Source organism: Lucilia cuprina, chromosome 4 (assembly GCF_022045245.1).
Source record: "Lucilia cuprina isolate Lc7/37 chromosome 4, ASM2204524v1, whole genome shotgun sequence".
NCBI classification, from domain to species: Eukaryota; Metazoa; Arthropoda; class Insecta; order Diptera; family Calliphoridae; genus Lucilia; species Lucilia cuprina.
Window position 1 is genome coordinate 1968181 of NC_060952.1, and position 23404 is coordinate 1991584.

Sequence of the window (23404 nt, forward strand, 5' to 3'; positions counted from 1 at the left end):
TTCCCAATAACTTTACCTAGACAATTTTCTTAAAAGAATTTCTAAATATTAACAAAATCTCAAGGATTTAGATATAAACTACAAAAAAACCAAAACCATATAAAATTATTATAATAATTCCGTAAGACTCTGTTCATTGGTTCATTTTTAAACATAACATAGATTGCCTTCTATATGGTTCACCATTCTCCATCCTCATATGACTATCACTTTAAAAAAGACTTCTATTGCTTGTCGAAATGAACGAGCTCGGACTCATGTAATTTTGTTCTTAGTGAATTTCGTTGACATCAGTTTGACAATATTATTTTTATGGATCTAAAGGCCAAATTATAGGATAATTTGATTACACTAAAATTTTTGCTAAGATTTAATTCCAATGGATGTGGAAACCAAATTTGACCAAACATTATTATTTAAACTCTGTTTAAATAACCATTTTTTGTTTCAGAACTTTAAATTGTTTGGAGTCGAGGTAAGTTGAAAAAAACATATTTTTCTATTCAAAACAATTTTCGTTAACTATTTTTGCTGGGTATAACACTAAAACCATTATTAAAATCATGCTTATGGGTTATTCGGTCCAAATAACCATTACCTATTTTTGATTTTTGTTTTAATTATAAGTTAGGTTCCTTCATAAAGTAAAATTACACAGCCATACGATAACATTGCTGCCTTAATTTCATTTTCATGTTGATGATTTCTAGTTAAAATAAAAATATTAATGCGATTATTTGCGTAACAAATCAATTGACAGCGTTACCAACAATAATAATTGTGAAAGACAGCCTTTATTTTACTGATTCGTTTTAACGCTGAACAACACCGCGCCAACTTATTCTTGTTAAGAAAATACAAACAACAACATCTACAGAAACAAGTAAAATATCTAAAATTAAGGAAAATAAACATAATCGACGAGACGCGCCCACACGTTTTTAACTTCGCATACAATTTAATGGATGTTGAGGTACTTTTTTCTTTCTTACTTGCCTCCAATACAGTTCGTCTCCTTTATTACTTGTGTACGTGTACGTATACGCATTCAAAATATTGAGGCAGCCACACTTCTCTTGTGGTTGCTTAAAAAGACTAGTACTGATTTTCATTATAAATATGATGAGGAGCAAAACTTCATTATTATAATATTTAACAAAATATTTATTTGCATTTTTATTTTTCTGTTTATCTCTTTTTCATTTCATTATTTGTTATTTTTTTCAACATTTCTCTTAACAAAATGTTAAATCACGGTTTAAGGCTCAATAATCAATAGGACACACATACCATGAATTTTACCTCTTTCATTTAATTCTGAACATTATTTTAAAATTGTTCTATTGGGTTGATGTTAACATTATTTCATTATTGATTTATATAATAAAGTTAACAACTTTTATGATTCTTTAATGTAATTTCTCTAATAAAAACCTCTAATAAAAACTTTTCTAATAAATAACATTTAGAGCTCTCTAACTTAATAATACTTATTATAAAATTATATAGTTATACCTATACATTTTTACAAACATATGTTTATGAACTATCGAAATAACTTTCTAATCCACCCAATAATTCTTAGTTGTAACGAATATTTTTGAATATTTATGTGTACATACAACCATAAATGGTATACAACAATGGACAAATAAAAATACTACAAACAAATACAAAATATCTAAAGAAAACTAAAAAGTGCTTTGGAATTTTAATAAATTCTTAGAGAGATAAAGCAATGCAACTCAAGAAACTCTAAACAAGCACTCAGGCAATCCAACGCAGGAGCATTTGAAAACAAACCGCGAGACCAGACAAATAAAATAAATAAACAACATTAAGGTGACTGAACTTCTACTACATCTCCTCTAAAGACTGCTACTACTACGACGAATACCACCAATGATTACTAAGAGTATAAACTACTGTTAAGACTAACTAACACTCTTGAAGACTCTGGTGGAAAGAGACTCCTCTTGCACCTCTTTGTTAATAAATCGAAATCAAAAACTTTTGTCAGAAATTTTAAATAATTTCTTCGTTTAAAAATATAGGACACACTATAGACTAATCTATAGACTAGCCTACAGACACGACTGTAGACTAGAATATAGAGTGGACGACTTAAATTATAAACTAGACTATAGACTTGACTATAGACTGGACTAGACTATAGACTAGACTATAGACTAGACTATAGACTAGACTATAGACTAGACTATAGACTAGACTATAGACTAGACTATAGACTAGACTATAGACTAGACTATAGACTAGACTATAGACTAGACTATAGACTAGACTATAGACTAGACTATAGACTAGACTATAGACTAGACTATAGACTAGACTATAGACTAGACTATAGACTAGACTATAGACTAGACTATAGACTAGACTTTAGTATAGGCTATAGACTAGACTTTAGACTAGACTATAGACTAGACTATAGACTAGGCTATAGACTAGGCTATAGACTAGACTATAGACTAGACTATTGACTAGACTATAGTGTAGAATAGGAGTGTAGTCAATTTAAAGCTATTTAAAGCTCTGCTTCCAAATGAGAGCGAAATGGTGATAATTTAAAGAAAGTATTGGAACTCCTTTCCATTTTACTCAGTTCACTATTAAAGGCAACATATATAATGATTTTTTTTCACATAAATAAACTAAACTGTGTGAGATTTTCAACGAGAACTGTTCACGTACTACAAAAATCGTTCCTTCAAATTCTGGTGTTAGAGGGGAGTTCAAGTTTTCTTCCTGCACATGTATGAGCAGTTCAAACACCGCATGGTTAGTTTTATTTTGTGGTCGTTTCTTTACTTAAGATAAATAAATTTCAAAGTCTGAAAAATATACAAAGACTGAACCCAAACATTATTTTTTATTTTTAAATGTTAGAAACGAATTTCTTGTCATTTCTGCTCTTATTTTTGTTACACAAATAAATATTTATTTTAATTGTGTTATTTAGTTGATATTGTTTTAAGTAAATACTATTTTTTATTAGTTTTAAGTAGTTTACACAAAAATCATAAACACTGCAGACGATAATTATAAAAGCAAATTTATTGTATTATTATAATTGCTTTTGAAATAGAAATACTTATGTTATGTATATAAAATCTATCTATATACATAACATATCTATATTATAGATTAATTTTTTTGTTTTGTGATTAACTTAACAGTTTTTAGTGTTTTTAATTTAATTTCCCAGAGTGTAATTTTAAACCTTAACTTTAGTTAACTTTTTGAGTTCACATTAACGTAAATAATAATTATTTAAATTTAAAAATAATATTTGCATCTAATTTTTATTTCTTTCATAAAGCATTTCCTTATTTTGTAATGTTGGGAGTACTATCTGACTTGTTTTTAAAAAATAAAAGCCAGTTGTTTAACTTTTTACGATCTTCTTCAATTTCTTTCCTTTTTGATGTATACGAGTATAGAGTAGAGTAGAGTTTTATTTACATTTTGTATCTTTAACACATAAACCGAATATTTATTTAGATTTTCATGATAAAATATAAAAAAATATTACTTTCATTTCGTATATACATAAATCATTTTGTGGTAATAAAAAAATTATTCTAACGATTAAATTGATTATTTAAGTATTTGATATCGAATTATTGGATCGTTATTTAAGGATATATATTATTAGCACCTTAAATATTTCAAAATTTTGTTACAGTCGATGACTGTTATTGTAGTAGTTATTCCTATAGGTTTAGTTTATCGTAAATAAATATAACTTTTATGGTACAGCCAAATTGTAATTGTGATTAGTTTACACAATATATCTTAACTGCTTAAGGGAACACAATTAATATATAGTTTTGTTAACTAAAACTTCCCTGAAATCTTGCATGATATTTGTCAATAAAATTTCTCTTTAATTTTAAACAATTTAATTGCTGTTCCGCACTAATTTCATATTTCTTTACATACAATTTGTCTATTTTCTTAAATACTTAAATGTTTTAAGATTCTCTCACCTATTGAATCCTATAAGATAATTAAAATTGTTAAAAACTAAATCTAACAAAGAACAAACACACTATAATTAAAAATAATTTTTTTCCACCAATTAACTTAAAATTTGTTGTAACTGAAGAAAAAATACAAATCAAAATTTGTATAAAATTACTAAACAACAAACATGCACATACAAACAGGTATTACTTAGTTTTAAAAGGCTTCTTTTCTTTAATATAATCTATAGACAAAAATGATAAAAAAATATCCTGCCTACCGACAAACAAAAAAATAAACGTGAACCGTGAGAATTAGTTCAACGGAGCATCCAAACAAAAATCTTAATCACTATCAAAAATAAAATGATCACATAACATTAAAAAAACAAAACCAATTCAAATATTCTCTTTTAGCCTTTTAGTATTTTTTTAATGTGTGTCAGGGATGTGACTATAAAATTTGGGAAAAGTACTAAATTATTATTTTGTAACATATTCAAAATTCCAACAGATTGATAGTTTCCTTATTAAATAATATGACGAGATTCCATAACGATTTGCCGTTAAAATTAAAAAAAATCTAAACCCTGGAGCAGCGCTAAATACAAGCCTGACTAATATTTTCTCCATCACATTTGGAATCTGAGATATAGTGTCCTGAAATTTGAGTAAACAACATTTTAGAGGCGTAATAACAGCGCCAAGACATCTTTATTTGTATCTCAAAAAAGTAATGAAATGTCAGATGTTAGGCCATTATTTTAAACCTGAATCTCAATTTACAGATGTGACAAAAAAGGCTAATTTCGCATTCAGCGGCATTCGGAGGGTTAAAAGTTTATCGGTCTGTGTTGTTGACCTCTTATAAAACCTTTTATAGCAAATCAGTTTATTTTCATGTTCTCTATTTCTTTAACAGATTTGTAAAGTGTTTACTAAAAATTTTTACTGATACACGTTTGGTCAAAATTAGTAAAACTTTATATTAATAAAAAATTTCCAAAGTCAAAGAAGATTCCAGGATCTAGATGATGTTCTCGATAAATGTAAAACAGTGATCACGAAATCTATATTTTGTAAGCTTTCCGTCTAATATGTTTTGGATTAGACCTATGTTCGGTATTCGAAGAAAAAATTAACTCGGACGGTGTCCGACAAAAAGAGAATAAATTCGTTAGACAAGAACCGGATGATATACGTCTGATGCTATAAATTTAAGGGAAAAAAATTTTCAAAAGGACTTCCAAGTTTTAAAAAGAACATTTTTCAATTCTTTTTGTTAGATTGGCATCAAATTTTGCATTGATCAGTAGAAGTATTTTAACATATTTTTTAAAAAATGTACTTTTACTGTGTCCTTCTGAAAGGGCACAGGATCACGAAATGCTTAAACTAAAAACTCAAATTTGTTCCCTTTAAATTTATAGCATAAAACGTATATCATCCGGTTCTTGTCTAATTTTAAGTGCCGGACGGTGTAATCACTCTTTTTCAATTTCCATTGGATTAGTTGATATTCAAATATTATTGATATTCGATATTCAAATATTATTGAAAACGGATTAGAGGCATGTTTCCGCATACAGCGTAATCGGCAACGAAAATGAAATTTCATAGACTTATGACAAAAAAAAAAGTACTTTTTTGTTACAAATATATGAAATTTTGTATAGTACCACTTGAAGTTTTGGTTGCACCAAAAAGTACCTTTCTTAAAATAAAATTTCTCATCCCAGATATTTAGTTAAGAATCTGATTTAGTAATGAGTATAAGTTATATTGTATTTGTTATTGTTTTTGTTACATAATAAAGAAAAATTAAACAGGTTTTAAAATTAAAAAGAAATCTTGAAAAGAATTTCGAATATTTTTCAAATAAACTACACCATAAAAAGGAAAATAAAAAATATATCTCCTTCAACTTAACATGGTTCAATAACTGGAAAATTATACCAAGAAACCACTTGTTAAGGAGCTACAACAACAGCAAACAAAAACAAGAACAGTAAACAGATCCTAGATTGATTATTACACATGATTTTCCCTATAGTATTACTCTTGAGTTGTTGTTGTTACTTGATTTGATTTTGTGTATGTGAGAATGTGTGTATTATATTTTTATTATAATTAAATTGTAGAGAAATAAAACAAAAAAAGGGTTTTTTTATTATTGAATTCGGTTGCTCAATTTCTCACAGTCGTATTGTTGGTTTTATAAATGAGAATGAAGAAACCTGTTTTATAAGTGTAAATGAATGAATATTATTTATCACAAGTGTGTACTGGTGTTGGTGTCGGTGTTGCCTACTAATCAAACTAAATCACTGGGGCAAGACTGGGTTCCTTTTATTTAGTCTTTAGGGATTTTTTATGATTCTCTTTCTTTTAAAATAAATTTGATTTCTTCGTATCTTTTTATTAGGGTTTTCTTAGGTGTGTGAACAAAAGGATTGATTTTAGAATTATAAGTTGTTTAGAAACGTTAACATTTTCTATACAATGTCTACTTGAAATTATAAAAGATCCAACCACTTTACTGGGTTTTTATATTTCTATACATTTCATTCTTCCTTGCCTAAGTTTATGGGTCATTGTTTGTGTGAACCTGAGTTTTTTTTAAATATCCTGCGCATACTCGTACACCATTCGAATACTGAAGAGCCACATAACAAGTGTTGGCGCAACAACAAAAAAGTGCGCCACATCATTAATTCAAGTCATTATCTAATAATTTATCAATCACAGTAGTCAAAAATAACAATTCCCTGTTAATGAATTCCTTGGAATTCATAATTAGAGAGTCATCAAAGTAATTTAAAATTGGAGGATTTGCTTTGGTTGATATGAAGAGGAGTGGCATAAAATGTTATTAAATGAAAATTTTCACAGCCTTTTAAAAACAATTATTTGAAAAAAAAAACTCTTACAGAAATAATGAATTTTTTCCAAACAAACTCTCTTGCGATTAAAATGAACAATAACTAAATTCTCTAAAGCCTTGACTTAACAATGGGACCAGAACCAAAGAGATATCAAAGAAAATATTAAAATTCCTTAAATTACGCTTTTCATATACATTTTTGTGTCTTTCTTAAAAACGCAAAAATTTTGTTTATCATTCTATAAATGTTTATTTTAGTACTTAAAACACTTACATACATACATGCACTTATTATGTAAAAATCCTTTAAACATTTTTTCACTTATTTATATTGTTACATTCTCTAAATCTTTTCTACTAAAACTTTGTTACGTTTTTTTTTTTTTTTTTTGTATTTTGTATTTTGTCAAGCAGAACATCCCTTTTATTCCCTTTACAACTTTGCCTTAATTTATCCACAAAATATCGCGTCTTTTTTTAATTGCTTTTAGAAATAATAATAAAAAAATAAATAAAAAGAAAAGAAATTTACTAAAACCATAAATTTTGTATCTCTAACCTTAAATTGTTGCATAATGAACATTTAAAGGAACAATTGAAATGATGAATATTTAAGGAATAATGGTTGGTTTTTGTTATTGTTGTATTCCTAAGTGCAACAAAACACTCCTTAACGATTAACTGAAAATTACATGATTTTTTTAGTTGTTTTTAATGTTGCATCTTCTTTTGGGACCCAACAGCAAAAAAAAAAACAAATAAATAATTCTTGTCTGCTATTGTTGTTTTATTATTTTTAAGAGCAAAGATAAATATTTTACGATCTGTTTTTTATGATGCATAAATAAATTCTTTAATTTTTAAGAGATTTTTTTCTTCAATTTATTTCGTATCTTCTAACAAAACTATAGTTTTGTTTACCCTTTTTGCTGTTGTTGCTCTTGCTGAATGAAGCCTTTAATTTATGAGCAGTTTCTTAAGGATGAGGTGTTGCAGAGCAGATTAAGTAGAATAAAACCAAAGTATTTTATCACTTTCAACAAAATTTATGTGTAAAAAGTACTTTTAGAGCGGATTAGTTTTAACCTTCAAATAATTGCTGGAGGTTTATAATAATATAATTCAAAGAAATCTTTTGTTAGAATATTAATTAAGTATATTTTTTTCAAATTTGGAACATTTTTTCAAGAATTTAAATGTTTGAATTAATGCAGCAAATGTACTTTAGAAACTAAAAAAATCATACAAAAGAAAAAGCTGATTCAAACGTGTTCTAATATGTATTACAGGTAGCTCCAGTAGGTTAGTAGTTAGTGTTCTAGTCTATCAGAGCTTTTCATTCAAGCTAGAATTTAAGAGAAAAAAACTGCATTCCAGGGATGAATTTCATTGCATTCATGAAGAGTGTTAATTTTTTGAATTTGTTTTATACACCGCTATGAAACTATCATACTTATATTCAAATCTTAAGATCGATGAAGCAGACCAAACATTCTAGTGGAAATCGAACCCACAATTTCTAGACTACTACTTGGGCACCATTGACTTTACTTTTTTGTTCCAATTTATCGCTATTTTACATTAACTACTTTGATATATAAGATGGGGAAGTTTAGCAAGTTTCATATTCGTCGATCATTTTTGGCACTATAGCAATTAAAAAATTAATATTATATAACACATAAGTATTACTTTATTTGGATTTTTTTTAATTTTAAACGCTTAATCCATAAATCAACTTCCCTATCGCCTATAAAAGATATAAATCCTTTAGCGTATAAAATTATGAATATTCTTGAAATTTAAATCTGGAGTTTATATAAAGTAATAGACATTTAACTCTTAACAATTACTATATAAGGATAAAATTAATTTCACACGCTCACTGCCGAAATAAATAAACATACAACGGATGTGATTTTTCAAATTGGCAAAATCATAAATTATATTTGAAAAAATGTATATTGTTGTCAAACATTTTTAATTTCCAAGAAATTGTCAAGCACGTCCCAAAAGACTTTATTATACCGAAAACAGAAAGAATTATTTATTAAAAAAGAAATTGCAAACAACTTATTCCATCTATAGGAAGCATTAGAAAATTTTATGCCGGGATTTTCTCAATGAAAATAATGTTTAAATAACATTTGTAATGCTTAATAAAATTGCCATTCATAAATTCATTTCACCCATTCACTTATATGTAGACATTCCAGTCATTCATTCATTCATTCACGCATGATATATGTTACAAACAAATTTGTATGACACCTCAGGTGACAAACTAAAGAAAATATCACCTTAATCATGTTTGGTTGCTTAAAATGCATTTCAATACAAGTGCTGAGAAAATTTTTACCAAAAATCCGCAATGAATGACGCGGCAGGTTTTAAAAATATCCGAACGGTCTAAATTTAACACAGACACATACATACACAAGTATTTACAATCTTTGGCAATTCATTCATTTCTTCATTGATTTCTTCATGCAATACACTTGCACATTGTTTTTAGCGGAAGGTTAAGGTTAAACATTTATAAAAACATAAAATTTTATAGAAGTGTGAACTGAAATTAAAGAGTTAAAGAAATTACTACAATTTAAATCCTGAAAATCCTTTATTACTGTTTAAAAACAAGGTGGTCGCTGGCTGTTTATTTGTGTTGCAATAATCAATTGCGTGTGTGCGTTTGTGTTCCATGCAACCTTGATTTTCTTGCATAATCGCCTGTGAAAATAAGGTCATTAAGTTTATCATCAAATTTATGGTTCGAAAACATTTGCATAGTTGTTCCAAATGGAATTTGATTAAAGAGAGATTTCAATGTCGTTTCCTGTCCGTTAACAATTTGTTTATTTTAACATGTTTATTTTACAATTTTGTCCAGAGGTTGATTTTCTGTTTCAATATTATTTTTGATTTATCTTCAAATAACCTTGAATATGAAATTCCCGCCAAAACTCTTGAAATACAATAAACCAAAAAAATAAATAATAAAACGTGACTGCCATACATCCCGCCCAAAAATAACTATGTTTACTTTTTTCACTCTATGACTTTAATGGAAATATAAAATATAAACATTATTTTTAGTTTTTTTTTTTTTCTTAATTCAAAATACAAATATTCCGACATTCAAAACGAATGTCCTACTTAGTAAGCACGTACACTAGATTTTTCAATATCCTTTCCCAGCTACCGACACGTACGTCGTTTTCTCTATGTCCAGTCAATGAGCAACAATTGTTGCAGTGCAAAAGATTTAGTTAAAACTAACATGTGTTAAACATATTCATTTTCTTATTAACTCATTTTATCCTTTGTTACTGTTATTTTGTTGTTGTTTCCTTCCTTACACCATTTCAATTGAATAAAAAATCTTTATATTTAAAATTAAATTTCGAAAAACGGCAAAAGTGGTCTAAAAAATCTTTATATTCAAATTTCTAAAGGAATCAAAAAATCTTTAATCAGAGATTCTAAATATATCGGTATACTTTGAGATAATTGTGTGGCAATTATTTCTCATAAATATGGGACGTTTTGTCTTTTCTTTATTATTTTTTATACCCTATTCTACTATAATGGAATGTATTCTACGTTTGTGTCGATAACACCCAAAATATTGGTCATTCATTCACATTAAAGTTTACTATTCCGCTCATATCACTTTCTCAGTCGATTTAGCAATGTCCGTCTCATTGTCCGCCCCTATCTCTGTGTCAGTGTAAAGCTTGTGTTATTTTAAAAATAATCTAAATTTTTAACATACCACAGGTGTAGGATTTCATGTGGTCGGCCATGCCCGACTATATATTCATACTTGTTTTAATTACAAATTATATTCGAACCTAATTTATCGAGCAGGGCCACGATGAAGCATTTATAGCTATTTGACATTAACTACTTTAAAATACAATATCGGTATGATTACCCCATATACCTAGATTTTTTTTTCCAACGCAGCAGATTTACACTTCTTAAGCTAAATAGGAAATGGTGTAATTTCTTAAAGAAGTTAAAAAATAAATAATTGTTATTTTCCTTAAAAAATATTTACTTTTTTATAAACAAATTTGTCAATTGTAGTTTTAAACTGGGATAATCTTGTAGAGACGTGATATATTATATTTTTTTGCAACGCTGTAGGTGAATTTATATACTATACCCTTCACATATGAGAGTTTTACTCTAAGGAGACGAATTTAAAGAGAAAGTATTGAATAGAGTATTTGGAAGAAATCCAAATATTCTGTGATTTTTGCCGCCTCTATTATAATATAGTTCTAGTATTTTCCTATATTTTCACTTGTTATTCTCCTAAAATACACAACAAACTCAACTCAAATACAATAGAATACTTAGGAATTTTGCGGAAGTCCTTTTAGGTAATTGTTCCGCTATTCTGTTTGAGCCCTAAACATGTTCATTGATAACTTGTTAAACTATTATTGTTTTGCACTTGAAATCTCAATTTATGGAAACAAACAATTCTAGGAATAATTTGCCAAAAACCCAATAGACTTGTAGAGCAAAGGAAAATGGACAGACAGACCACCTTGTAGTATTTGGTTACATTATTAGGAATTTTTGCGGCATAATCTTTCTTCTATATATTTTTTTCTTCCTTGAGCGCGATTATCACTTACTTTAAACGACTTATAGAGTGTGAGTTCCTCTTAATGAGAAAATATTTTTCCCATCCTCTTGTTTTGCGTAACATGATGCTAAAAAGAAATTTTCATTGGAAAAATTTCGGCAAAATATTCATGTTTTATATACATTAAATATTTTTTGCACACAATGATTGTATACGAACACATTCCTTACAAGGATAATCACACAGTATTAGACTCACTCACACACAAATTACTTTATAAAGGACCTGTTTAGGTTTTAAGCCCATTCACAAATTCTTGTTTTCATTGTTGGCTCGTTTATTATAAATTGTTTAACAACAGTAGTGTTTTTTTATTATTTCGTCATTATTTTTTTATTTCTTTTATTGTTGTTTTTTGCCAAAAATAACCTCAAGTACTCATTTCCAGGATTATCCAAAGGATATTCATATAAAGCATTTAAAAAAACCCTGAGATACTAGAATGGAGATAGTATATTTTGGCTTGTATTAGGTGTTTGGTTCCGTTGTGGAATCTTTTTTGCATTCATGTCATGTCATTAATATTTTATAACGTTTTTCTTTCTTTTTTTCGACAATTTTATTTTCTTGGTATTAAATCGAACGTCATGGCATCCCTTGTTTAAGAAAGAATTACATGGGTTTTTTTGGCGCCTCTTTTCAGTTGCATTGATTTGTTTGCATTCTTTGTTCAAATTCTCTATAATTTTTGTAATAAAATTCGAATTTTTGTGTATTTTTTGCTGAATCAAAAAATCTTTAAACGTGAGAATATTTTGTAAATTTAAACGCACGATTGCATTTTTATTGTACAACAACGAGTAAGAATATATAACTCAATGAGTCGGTTGAGAAAATTTCTTCCTTTTGTGAAACCCAAATTGAATGGTAAAAATTCAGTTTAATTGAAAACCAAACAATTGTTTGATTAAGATCTGCTGGTGTGTGATTTTTTACAACAAGTGATTTTTTTATTTTGAAGATAAATAAGATTTCTTGGAATAGAATAAATGAGAGATTTTTTTAATCAATATATTAGACCTGTTTTACAGGTTAAAAGGACATCTTAAATTAGATTTAGTTTATTATGGTCCTTACAATATTTTGACTTACAATAGTGATAGTATCCTTTGTTTTGTTGAATTTTATTGTTATTTATGGAGGTTAAGGACATTTATGTTTTTAGCCTTTATCATTGAAATGGGTATAGATTACATGTTATTTGTTGATCCTTTATCTTTAGTTTTAGTTAAAAAAATAAACTCTTTGTATATAAATTGTACCACAAATTTGAGGATTAATTCATGCTATATCCTTTTTTAATGTAAATGTATGTATATAAACACAAAAAAAATTATATAACAATGACACAGTTTTTTCGCCGAATAATCCAAAGTGCCATTACAACACGTTTTCTCAATAACTTATCGCATATTTACACATATATACCTAAAATAAAAGTCCTACATCCACCTTCAATTATACCTATTGATTCAGAATCACTTTCGTAGTCAATGTTCGTACTTTCTTGTATACAGACAAATGTACAAATCGCAATGATCCATTGTAAAATTTTATGAAACCCACGCATGGGCGACCAGAAAAAACTTATGAAAAAAAAAAACATTGTATGAAAAAACCTATGAGTCTAAAGGTTGTAGGTTCGATTCCTACCAGAGGTTCTGTTCTGCTTCACTACAACGAGCGTATTTTCATCGTCATACTGCTCGGTAAATTAGCTTAGAATATAATTCATAATTGTATTGTAAAGGACTAATAAATTAGTCCAGCCGCTACAGTTTTAAGAACATTTTATAGGCCCTATTTCAAATGTCTGTTTTTCATCGGTAAATTCTCAAATATGACGAAATCAAGCTAAAATTAAACATTAGTTATAAACCAATTAAATATAACTAATTATAAACCAATAATAACATAAGATAACAAAATCCATTCGCCAGGCGAATTACCACAACTTTCCTAGACTTTCTCGATCTATAACGATGCGATTTATAGCCAAAAAGTTCTGTAATATCTTTGACACTAATTTGTGTTGATTATATTAAATAAAATTATTCTTAAACGTCCTTTCGTAGCAAATAGAATCCTTATTTATATTTAAATAACATTTAATCAATACAGGAATTTTGAACACTTCGATAATTGGATTATTTAATTCTAAATTCCACTAAATTCTCAGTATGAAGCAGTAAACAGATTTTCAAACTTCTCAGAAACATGTTTAAACTAATTTGTATCTTTTTGTGATTAAATTGTTCCTCATGAATAGACATTAGACTGAGAATGTTTGAAAAAATATTTCATCAATATTCATAAATACATGTGAATAAACTAAAGATAATTTCCGAACACCTTTTCTCTTTCGAACACCTTTCTGAAATAAAACTTTACTTGAAACTCAACTGGGGTGGCATTTTGTTTACCTTAGTGTTTTTTTTTTCTTGTTTCGATATTGGTGGGAAAACTAAACTATTTATTGAACACAGACAGACTTAGCAACCAAAATACAAAATATTTATTTTTGGTTAATGAACTTATGCAAATTAAAATCCAAAAGAAAAAACTAGAATATGAATATTTGATGGTGTAGAAGAAGGAAATTATTTACACTCTACATAACGAACTACACATTGATATTTATTGCTGCTAGATGCTAATAGAAAATACAAGTTGTGTAAAGTTGGAAATTTTGAGGTTGCAAAAGGTAGAAAACAGAAGAACTTCCCTAAGAAATCTGGCAAAAGAAACTAAAGTTAAGTAAAAGTGAAAATAAAGTAGTAGACCTTGAAAAGTGTCCTTTTTTGCGCTACAGCAGTACAACCTTTTGCTTTCTGCAGAGCAACAAAAAATACATATATTGGTGATACATATTTTTGATGTTTGGGTTTTTTCTCCTTTCTTGAACTAATGTTACCCTACCCTACAAATACAATTTCCTCCATCTATCCCATGTGAGAATAATTAAATTTTATACATATTTTAGCAGTAAATGACAAAATACAAGTAGGAAATTAAGGATAAAATGTAGAACACAGTTGCGAGTGTAAGGGTAACAAGCGTAACAAATATTGCACATGTCCTTTAAAAAAGCATGAAGACAATATTAAATCGAAAGACATTTCTCACAAAACTTCAAATATATATGTACCTCTATATCTATATCTAATAGTACGTACATATGTACTAGTTATAAGTAAAAATTAAAAAAAACATATTATATAAAATAATACATAAAAACGTGCATTTCAAGTTTATTGCTAGATCAACTACTTTAATAGCTACCGGTTCCAATCTTAATTTGTGCCAAAAACAAAAAATATTATTTTTTTATCCTTTAACATAATTACCTTCAAAAAAAAGCTCACAAACTCATCAATTCTCCTCAAATGTCTTTGAAAATCTTAGAAGAAACTTTAGAATAAATAAAACAAACTGACTTGTGAAAGATTGAACAAAGAGTACAGAAAACAATACATCATGTGTCTAATTTGCTTAATGTCCTCAAAACTGACCACCACATCAAGTCTCCTTTACATCAAATATTCAAAGACAACGACAAGAAGTTGACCACAATGTAACAGGACAGTGGTGGCCAAACAAAGCACGTGTATAGAGTTCTCTCTATACCTCACTGTCTAACATTTGCTATCAGCCGCTATCAATCAGATGTAACACGAAATTTTGACATTTATCAAAGAAATAAACTGTGATTTCTTGCAAATGTCCATTCAACAGTTTTAATCCTTTTATTCATTGTTTGTTTCCTTAAAACACCCCTTCTTGCTCCCGTCAAGGATTTTGTCATTCAATTCCCATTTGGGAATGTAAATACATTTTGGTGTGTTTTCTTACCCATTTACTGAGTGTGTATCTGCGTGTAAAAATACGCGTAAATGTTTGACAACATAAAATTTTAATTTAATAATGGAAAAAATGTCCACATATTCTTTACAACTTTCTTTATGTCCTTACATGTCTGAGAGTTCTTTGTTTACCGTTCTTTCCTGTGACACTCATTAGATCAAAGTTCAAATTTGTGTATTTGAGTTTTGCACCACGTTTGCATTTCCCTGTTTTGTTTTTAATTTATAATAATTTTTTCGCGTTTTCGTCCTTTTTTCCATTGGCTTTGTCATTGTTGTCCTTAATGAAAATGTATGTTTTTCTTTAAGTTTTTGGTGTTGTTGTTTATGATCTGTTGTCTTGTCTTGTATTTCAATTGTTATGTTTTCATGTAACATTTCAATGTAATTAAGTCGAATATTTATGTTTTTCACATTTATTTTTAATGCCTTTTTTGTCTCCGTCCCATTCTGGTATTGTTTTTGATTTGTTTAAATTGTATCTGTCTTTTATAAGAAAACTTTAACTTAGTAAATTACGCAGTGTTTTATTTCTTTTTATGGAATATTTTTCGTATAAAATTCATGAAAAAAACAAACGTTACAAAATTGAAAACCTTAAATGGCAATTGCATAGAAAAGAATTGTGATCATTGAAGTTATTTTCGGAAAAGGAAATATGTGAAAGCTATTCATATACATATAAAAGTTATTCGAGTCTATTTTATCCCGATATTATTGTAAAGTTGATAGCGAATGAGTGATTTTCAAAACAGAACTTCAATAGAATGATTTCGATGATAGAATGATTTCGTTTAACTGAAATAACCCAGAAAAAATAACTTCCAAAGAAGCGAAAAAGCAAAAGACCTAAAGAAGTTATGTTTTTAACACAATCTAGTCTTATCATTTACCATTTTATTTTATTCCAAATTCACTACGTTTGACGTCATTCTCAAGAAGTAAAATTGTTGTATTATAGAATACAACTTGTTTCACTTAAATAATATTACTTAACATAAATAAATTAATTAAGGAAATAATTTCAAATCAGGAATGCGAAAAAATTTAGTATTTTTAAAAGAATTTATTGACTGAATAATTTTAATTAATTTTAACATATATGCGAACAGTTATTAGAATGTCCTGAGATGCAGCAATTTTTAAAAACTTGGATGGATTCGTATTGAGGTATGTACTAAACACTAGAAAAATTAAAAAAAAAATTTGGAACGGTTTGGAAAATGATCTATATAAATTAGCCTCAAAAATTACATTATTTTGAGTCAAATTGCATAAAATATTTTTATGAAATTTTTGAAACCCATTTTTAAAACATTGCAGATTTGTTTAAAAAACACATTGCACTGAGATAACAAAGTGATGTCCAATTTTTAACATTTTTAATAGCCTTCGTCTTTTGGCCGAGAAACTTGCATGGTCGAAAGGACGGATGGTCATCTCCTATTCGTCTTAGATATTGACTCTGAATTGATCGCATAATACCCCCCACATCGTAACTCTGTGGGGTAAATTTGTGAGCTTTTCTGTCAATAAAATAGAAACTGAGAGTAGATAAAAAAAAACTATTAAAAAATTTCACCTTACAAATGTTTCTAAATAGTAACGTCTAAAAGGATATACAGCTTAAGTCGTTTCCCACATTACCAATATATTATTTCCTTATTAAAAAAAACAAGTGTATAAAGTTTCACATCCTGAAAAGTAAAGATAAAAATGTCTGTTTTTTGTTATAGTTGCCATAAATTCAGCTTCTTTAGTCAAAGTCAAATTCTATATTTGTTTATTGTTGTTTTACATTTAACAAGTATTTTCCTTAATCTACATTTTATAGTTCTGTTAATAAAACAAATATAATTCTTTAGTAATTACACTTTCTAGTAAAAATAAAGAAAACCTTTCCTTACCCTCATCGGTTATTTTCCACAGACAATAAGATCTTACTCGCCGTTAACGCTGAATCATTTTTATCATTTAGTCTATAAAACCAAAATCTAAAATGAAACTTTCCCACAAAACCAAAGCAAAGAAAAAAAACTAACTCGAAGGAGCCTTTCTTTTTAAAGGCGAAAGGAACCGCTTTCAATAGAAATCTATTTAATGCAAAAAGTAACAACATCCTGATACAAGGACTCCAAGATTTAAAGGTAGCAGAGCAGCAAACAGGTATCGGGACAATAATCAGCTGATTTATGCACTTACTCTAGAAAACCTTTTAGTTGTGTATTAAAAACTAATAAAAACAACAAAACAAACAAATCTAAAGTCGATACCAAATCCTTTTTATGTACCAAACGAACATCATCATCGTCATCAAGAACTCTTGTGACAACAACAAAAACACGAGCCTATTCTACTCTGTTTAGTTTTACACGTGCAAGGAACGAGTATACAAATTCTGGTGAGAGGAGTAAACCGAAAGGATGCTCTAAAACGAATTAGTAATAATATCAACAAAAACAACAACATGCAACGTCATTTGATTTTAAGGATTTTATTTGGTTCGTACGTTAAACACAGGTTCATTTTATGTTGATATTGCGATCTCTTTGTTCATGTTTATTTTTGTTGTAAGGGCGAGACAATTAATAACAACAGGTACCAGCCCTGCATTTGTTGTTTTCCTTACAAATCTTGAGAAAATCAGCTGAGAATCTGTTTTTGAGGTTAATAGGTCACAAAATCAGCTGATTATAGCAACAACGAATTTGCTGCTGGTAAAAGATTTAATACAATAAGAATTCCTTTCTTTTTTTAGTTCATTCTCCCTATTTAGCTCAAGGATCGCGTCTGTCTGTCTGTGGGAGCGTATTTGGGTTTGTTGATTCTGTATTAATAGTTTTTTAGTTTCTTTCTGTTTTCTACTTGTTGTAGCTCGATAAAAACAAGGATACATTTATCTATTGATTTAATTGTGTTTATTGTAGAGCAAAATACACGGCCAAATATACTGAGGCAGACACCTTGCACTTTTTCTCACCCACAAAATACACACAAGAAGGGCAATACAAAAATCACATTGTAAAATTTGTGATAATCTTTGGCTGGGAACGATTCCTTCTACAAATCTAACCCCTGTCTTCTCTAAATTAAATGACCTATAAGAATGTTATAGATTTCTGCTACAAATCCCACAGTTGTCTTACCTCATATTTCATTTGTGCCTTTGTCGATTTACTCACTTGTTGCAATTGTTGTAATTCTGCAATAGACAACAACAAATTAAAGTAAAAAAAGGACGTCTTTCGTTTTTTAGGCTTTGTATCTTCTAATTCTCACAGTCAGTCAAAATCATTTGTTGTCAACAAATATCGACTTTTCAAGAGGCTCAAACATTATTAATTTTCTTTTATATAAAAAATAATAAGAAAAAGTTACTTTCAATAGGGAGAGTATTACTGGCCATGGTTGAAATGCTTAAACGGAATTATAGCAAAATTTGTAGAGATGTCAGTGTTGCATTGTGTGTTAAAGACTCAAATATATTTTTCTTTCTTTACATTTTATTTATTTTAGCTAAAAATTTCCCAACATTTAAAAAATAATTTTAAAGAAATCACGTTTACTTCTCGAGCCTGGGAATCTTTATTGCAATTGTCAAATGTTATTTTTGGGCAAATTGTTAAGCAACACAGTGCAATTATATCAAAACGTGGACTTCTTGCAATGAAGTCCTGGCGTTTTCTTACATTTTCTTCATTCACTCATTAAGAAAACAAAAACCTTCCCAAGATATCGTTTCACAGGTACAAATGACTGAAAAACTGACCACTTCTTTATGGTTAATTGTTGTTTTACATGATTGTCACCTTTTTGTGTACCTTCTGTGGAACACAAGTGAATTTTTTTGCATTGATTTGTGTTTTTTCGATTCTTGTGTTTTTGTATTCAGTGACATGATTTGGCAGTTTGAACGACTTATTTGTATGGCGGTTGCAATTGCAATTGTTATATTACTTGTATTGTATTGCACCTACAATAATTTACACAATTATTGTTGTAAAATCCTTTTTGTTTATGGCAAAATTTACGTGACAAAATTGTTTGGCATTTTTATATGTAATTGTTGTATATTTGTGTCACTATTTAATTTTGCATTCATTTCTAAGGATGTGAATGACTTTTTTGTTTTTTTTTTCTGCTGCTTTGTTTCTGTAAAATACATGTCTTATACATCTAAACACTCTTCAATGGGACACACCTTCATTCTAATTATTTCAATTCGCATCGTAAATACCTTTTACCATTCAAATGTTTTTAAAATTTGATTTTTATGAAGATTTATGGTTGTTTTTTATGATTATTTTATAGGCAAAAAGGACAATTAGAGAAATTAAAGTTTTTATGCAATTTTGGCGCCAAAAATTTTGGTTTTTTATTTAAGGGATTTTTATCTCAAAGTATATGGAGTTATCACAAAGATCATTGTAAAATAAATCTAATTGAAGTCCTTTTTTATTGTTTATATCGAGTATTTAAATGGAATGGAATTTAAAGTGTTACTCCATTCCATACATATAAAAATGAAAGTGTGTTTGTATGTATGTTTGTTTGTGCTTTATAGACTGCTAAACGGCTGGACCGATTTTCCTGAAATTTTCACAGTTTCTTCCAGTCTGGAAGGAAATATAGGCTACTTTTTATGTTGAAATTTCATGTGGGCGACGTGCCACGCCCATATTAAGAAAATATTAAATTAGTATATCTGAGGTAATATAATAGTTAGAGTCTTCAAATTTAGTCGGAGCAACTTTAGTATCAATATAATTATTTAAGACAAAAAGTGGGCGGATTAGCTTATAAATTAAATACAAAAATTCGTTTATCTTGGAAACTATTATAGTCAGAATTTTAAAAATTTCCACGAGTAACTTTAACATCTATGTAAACATTTTGGGAAATAAAATGGTGAACTACCCATGAGGGGAGCAGTACCTCCCATATTAATAAAATACAAAAATTGGTTTATATGGGAAACTAATAGAACTAAATTCTTCAAATTTTGCACTAATTTTAAAAAAGTGCGGACTTTCATCATGGGGAGCTTGTAGCCCCCATATAAATTAAATAGGAAAATTATATCTGAGAAACTATAAGAGCTACAATCTTCAAATATTAATTAAAGAACTTTGACATTAATGTGAACATTTAGAAAATAACGGACGGACTTTCAGTGGGGTCTTGACACCCCCTATGTGAATTAAATACAAAAATGGGAAAATATCAGATTTTTTTTAATTTGTCATCGATTACATTAAAATCTTAATTAACGTTCGGAAAAAATGTATCTCTGGATAACATTACAGTTAGAATCTTCAAAATTATTAAGAAGATTTTTTATTTATATTGCTTTTAGGGTAGCAAAGCACACTGGGTATAGCTAGTTAATTATAAAAAATTTTTCTAGAATAGGCTTTTTTCCTAAATTCGGAATTTCGAAAACATAATTCCTGGAGTCTTCGATATTAACACAAATTTGTATGCTGATCTGTTATCTAAATACTAGAAAAATAAATAATATTTATTTTTGAAAAGAGCCTCAGTTCCCTAACAGCGATTGTCTGCAATCTTTTCGAAATATATAGGACTCAAAAATTATCTGGTATCTCTATAAGTGCTAGGTTCAATTATGGACATATGTCCGCCATACATTGGATCTGTCTCTCTTGCTAAATATTTTTCGTTTTTGGTTATTTGTGAATATATTTTATATTACTTGGTATATTCGATCCGTGGTCTCTTAATATAAAAACAATGCATATTAGGCTATAAACATAACCATACTATGGACTACAATATAGGTATTCCCTCCATGATTCTTAACCAATGCCGACCGGTATCGGTATGTATACTGTAATGATAGTAGCGCTTAAAGGTATTTTAGCGCTAATGATAACGGTTGCCAACATTGTGTTAAACTGATAAACTGTCAAATTTACTCTTGCAGTCTGTTACAAACAAATCTAAACATTTGGTGTTAATCTTGGTAAATTTTTGACTAAAATTTCCCTAAACAATGTCATGGTGGTCATTTCTTAAATAAATAAAAAATTATCACAGGATTCACTTAAAAATTTGTATTGGTTCCTTTTTATTTAAAAATAATAAACCTTTTAACAAGGTGTTTTTTGTTTTTTTTTCTTTGTGATGTTGCATGGCACAAGAAAAAAAACTTAAGGAAAATAATAACACTTTGCAACAATGTTGCATATTATTGATTCAGTGATCAAATATTTGCCTACATATTGTTGTATCAGCAGTTTATATCCATACACCAACATTCAATGTTTGACAATGGATTAATGTCTTTTTCGTGAGGTGCTCTTAGGTCCAAATCGTATCTCAAGATATCTTATCACTTGTACTCGTGCAGTAAATATTTATGTATATGCATCGAGCAATCATTGGTATTTAAAAGATCAACCACAAACAAGAATGTCCACAAACATCACAATAACTAAAAAAAATGAATAAATACAGCATTACCACAAGGTAAAAAAATGTTTTAAAAAAAAATGTTTTAAAAAAAAATGTTTTTAAAAAAAATTTAAATACATTTTCAGGAATTTGTTTAATTTAAAATCAATATGAAGGAAAACATTGCATTTATTATTTTCAACACACTGATAACTGAAGCAACAATTCAAACATTCTGCTACTCGTTTCTCCACTACTCTATTCTGGTACCATCTTATCAACTAAATTTTAAATATCTGTACGGTTGCCCATTTGTTGTTGTTGCCAAAAAAATACCGAAATTTGTGTAAACTTCATTCTGCAGAGAAAGAAGAAAAAAAAACAAAAATCAATAAAAATCACGTAATTTTGACGGGTATAGATAGATATTAGTTTCACATATTCGTTTATTTGCTTGTGCGCATGCTTGAAACACTACTGAATGTTGATTTGAATTTTTGAATGACATGTTTGTTCGTCTGATCCACACCGGAAATTGCACTATAGTGCTAAAAAACAGCAACACTTTGTACACAAACCATACAGTTATACTATATTCATACATATCTCGATCGCTGGAAAAGAAGCGCCATGTGTTTGTTGCTCTAAATAAAAAAAGAGCGCAATTTGTATTCCAACTAAAAATCTTTTATTGACATAATTGAACTATAAATGAACTTTTTATTAATTTCAAATGAATAAATGTTTATTACTCTGCATTGTTGTTATTAAGTAAATATTTGCGTAAATAAAAAGTTAAATTTAAAGTACTTGAACGTTGAGTTCGACATCCATAGCGATAAAATGATTTAATTCAAATTTTTCATTCATTCATTCATTCAAGTTTTTCTTGTTTCTACGTATGTATGAGTACTTGAGCAATTTTATGAATGAAATTTATTTTTGGCAACATTTGCACACGTCTGTTTTTAATAAAGTAAAGTTAAATATTTATTTTTAATGAGTAATTTACTGCCCTCTACAATCTGGTATTGGAAAAAGACTATAAACAAAAGTGTAATCGATTATAGTCGAATATAAAACAGATTCTAAACTCATAATCATATCATTTCGGATTTTGTATAAAAAATTAAAAATTTATACTTTTTCGATGTACCTTTTTATACTCTATGTAGAATTATATAAAATTGATAACCCTAACACATTAATTGATCCTTTTTTATAAAATTTATCGAGGTGATCCGATATGATAAAATTAGTTTTGTTATTATTTTGTTTCTATCAAACTGTGTTTGTAAGGTAATTTTAAATTCACGTTACAAACGTAACAAAAAATCTATGAAATGTACAATTGTAAACGACTGCAGTACAAATGTTTAAACTTTTTGCAACAACATGTTTTATTTAATGTTATTTCTTATCAATGCAACCAGCGGTTTAATAACAAAATCTTATAGGTACTTCCTGCGTTCTTTTAATAAAACAAGCGACCTTGGATTATTTACATTAAACAGCGAAAGTGGTAAAAATAGCAAACTTCCAATTTTAATACAAAAAATTCTTCCTTGTCTAATATTAACTAACAACAAAA

At 28.3% G+C, this 23404-nt stretch overlaps 1 protein-coding gene across 2 annotated transcripts in view; it reads left to right on the top strand.

Annotated features, from left to right (window-relative positions):
- LOC111690485 (M-phase inducer phosphatase) overlaps positions 1-23404 on the top strand; it is a 163463-nt gene that overhangs the window by 62050 nt on the left and 78009 nt on the right. Inside the window, exon 4 of one of the 2 annotated variants that reach the window (XM_046949179.1) lies at positions 452-475. The exons of the other annotated variant lie outside the window; for it this stretch is intronic. Coding sequence (XP_046805135.1) covers positions 452-475 — 24 coding nt within the window. The remainder of the gene's footprint in view (positions 1-451; positions 476-23404) is intronic. 2 annotated transcript variants of the gene reach the window in all.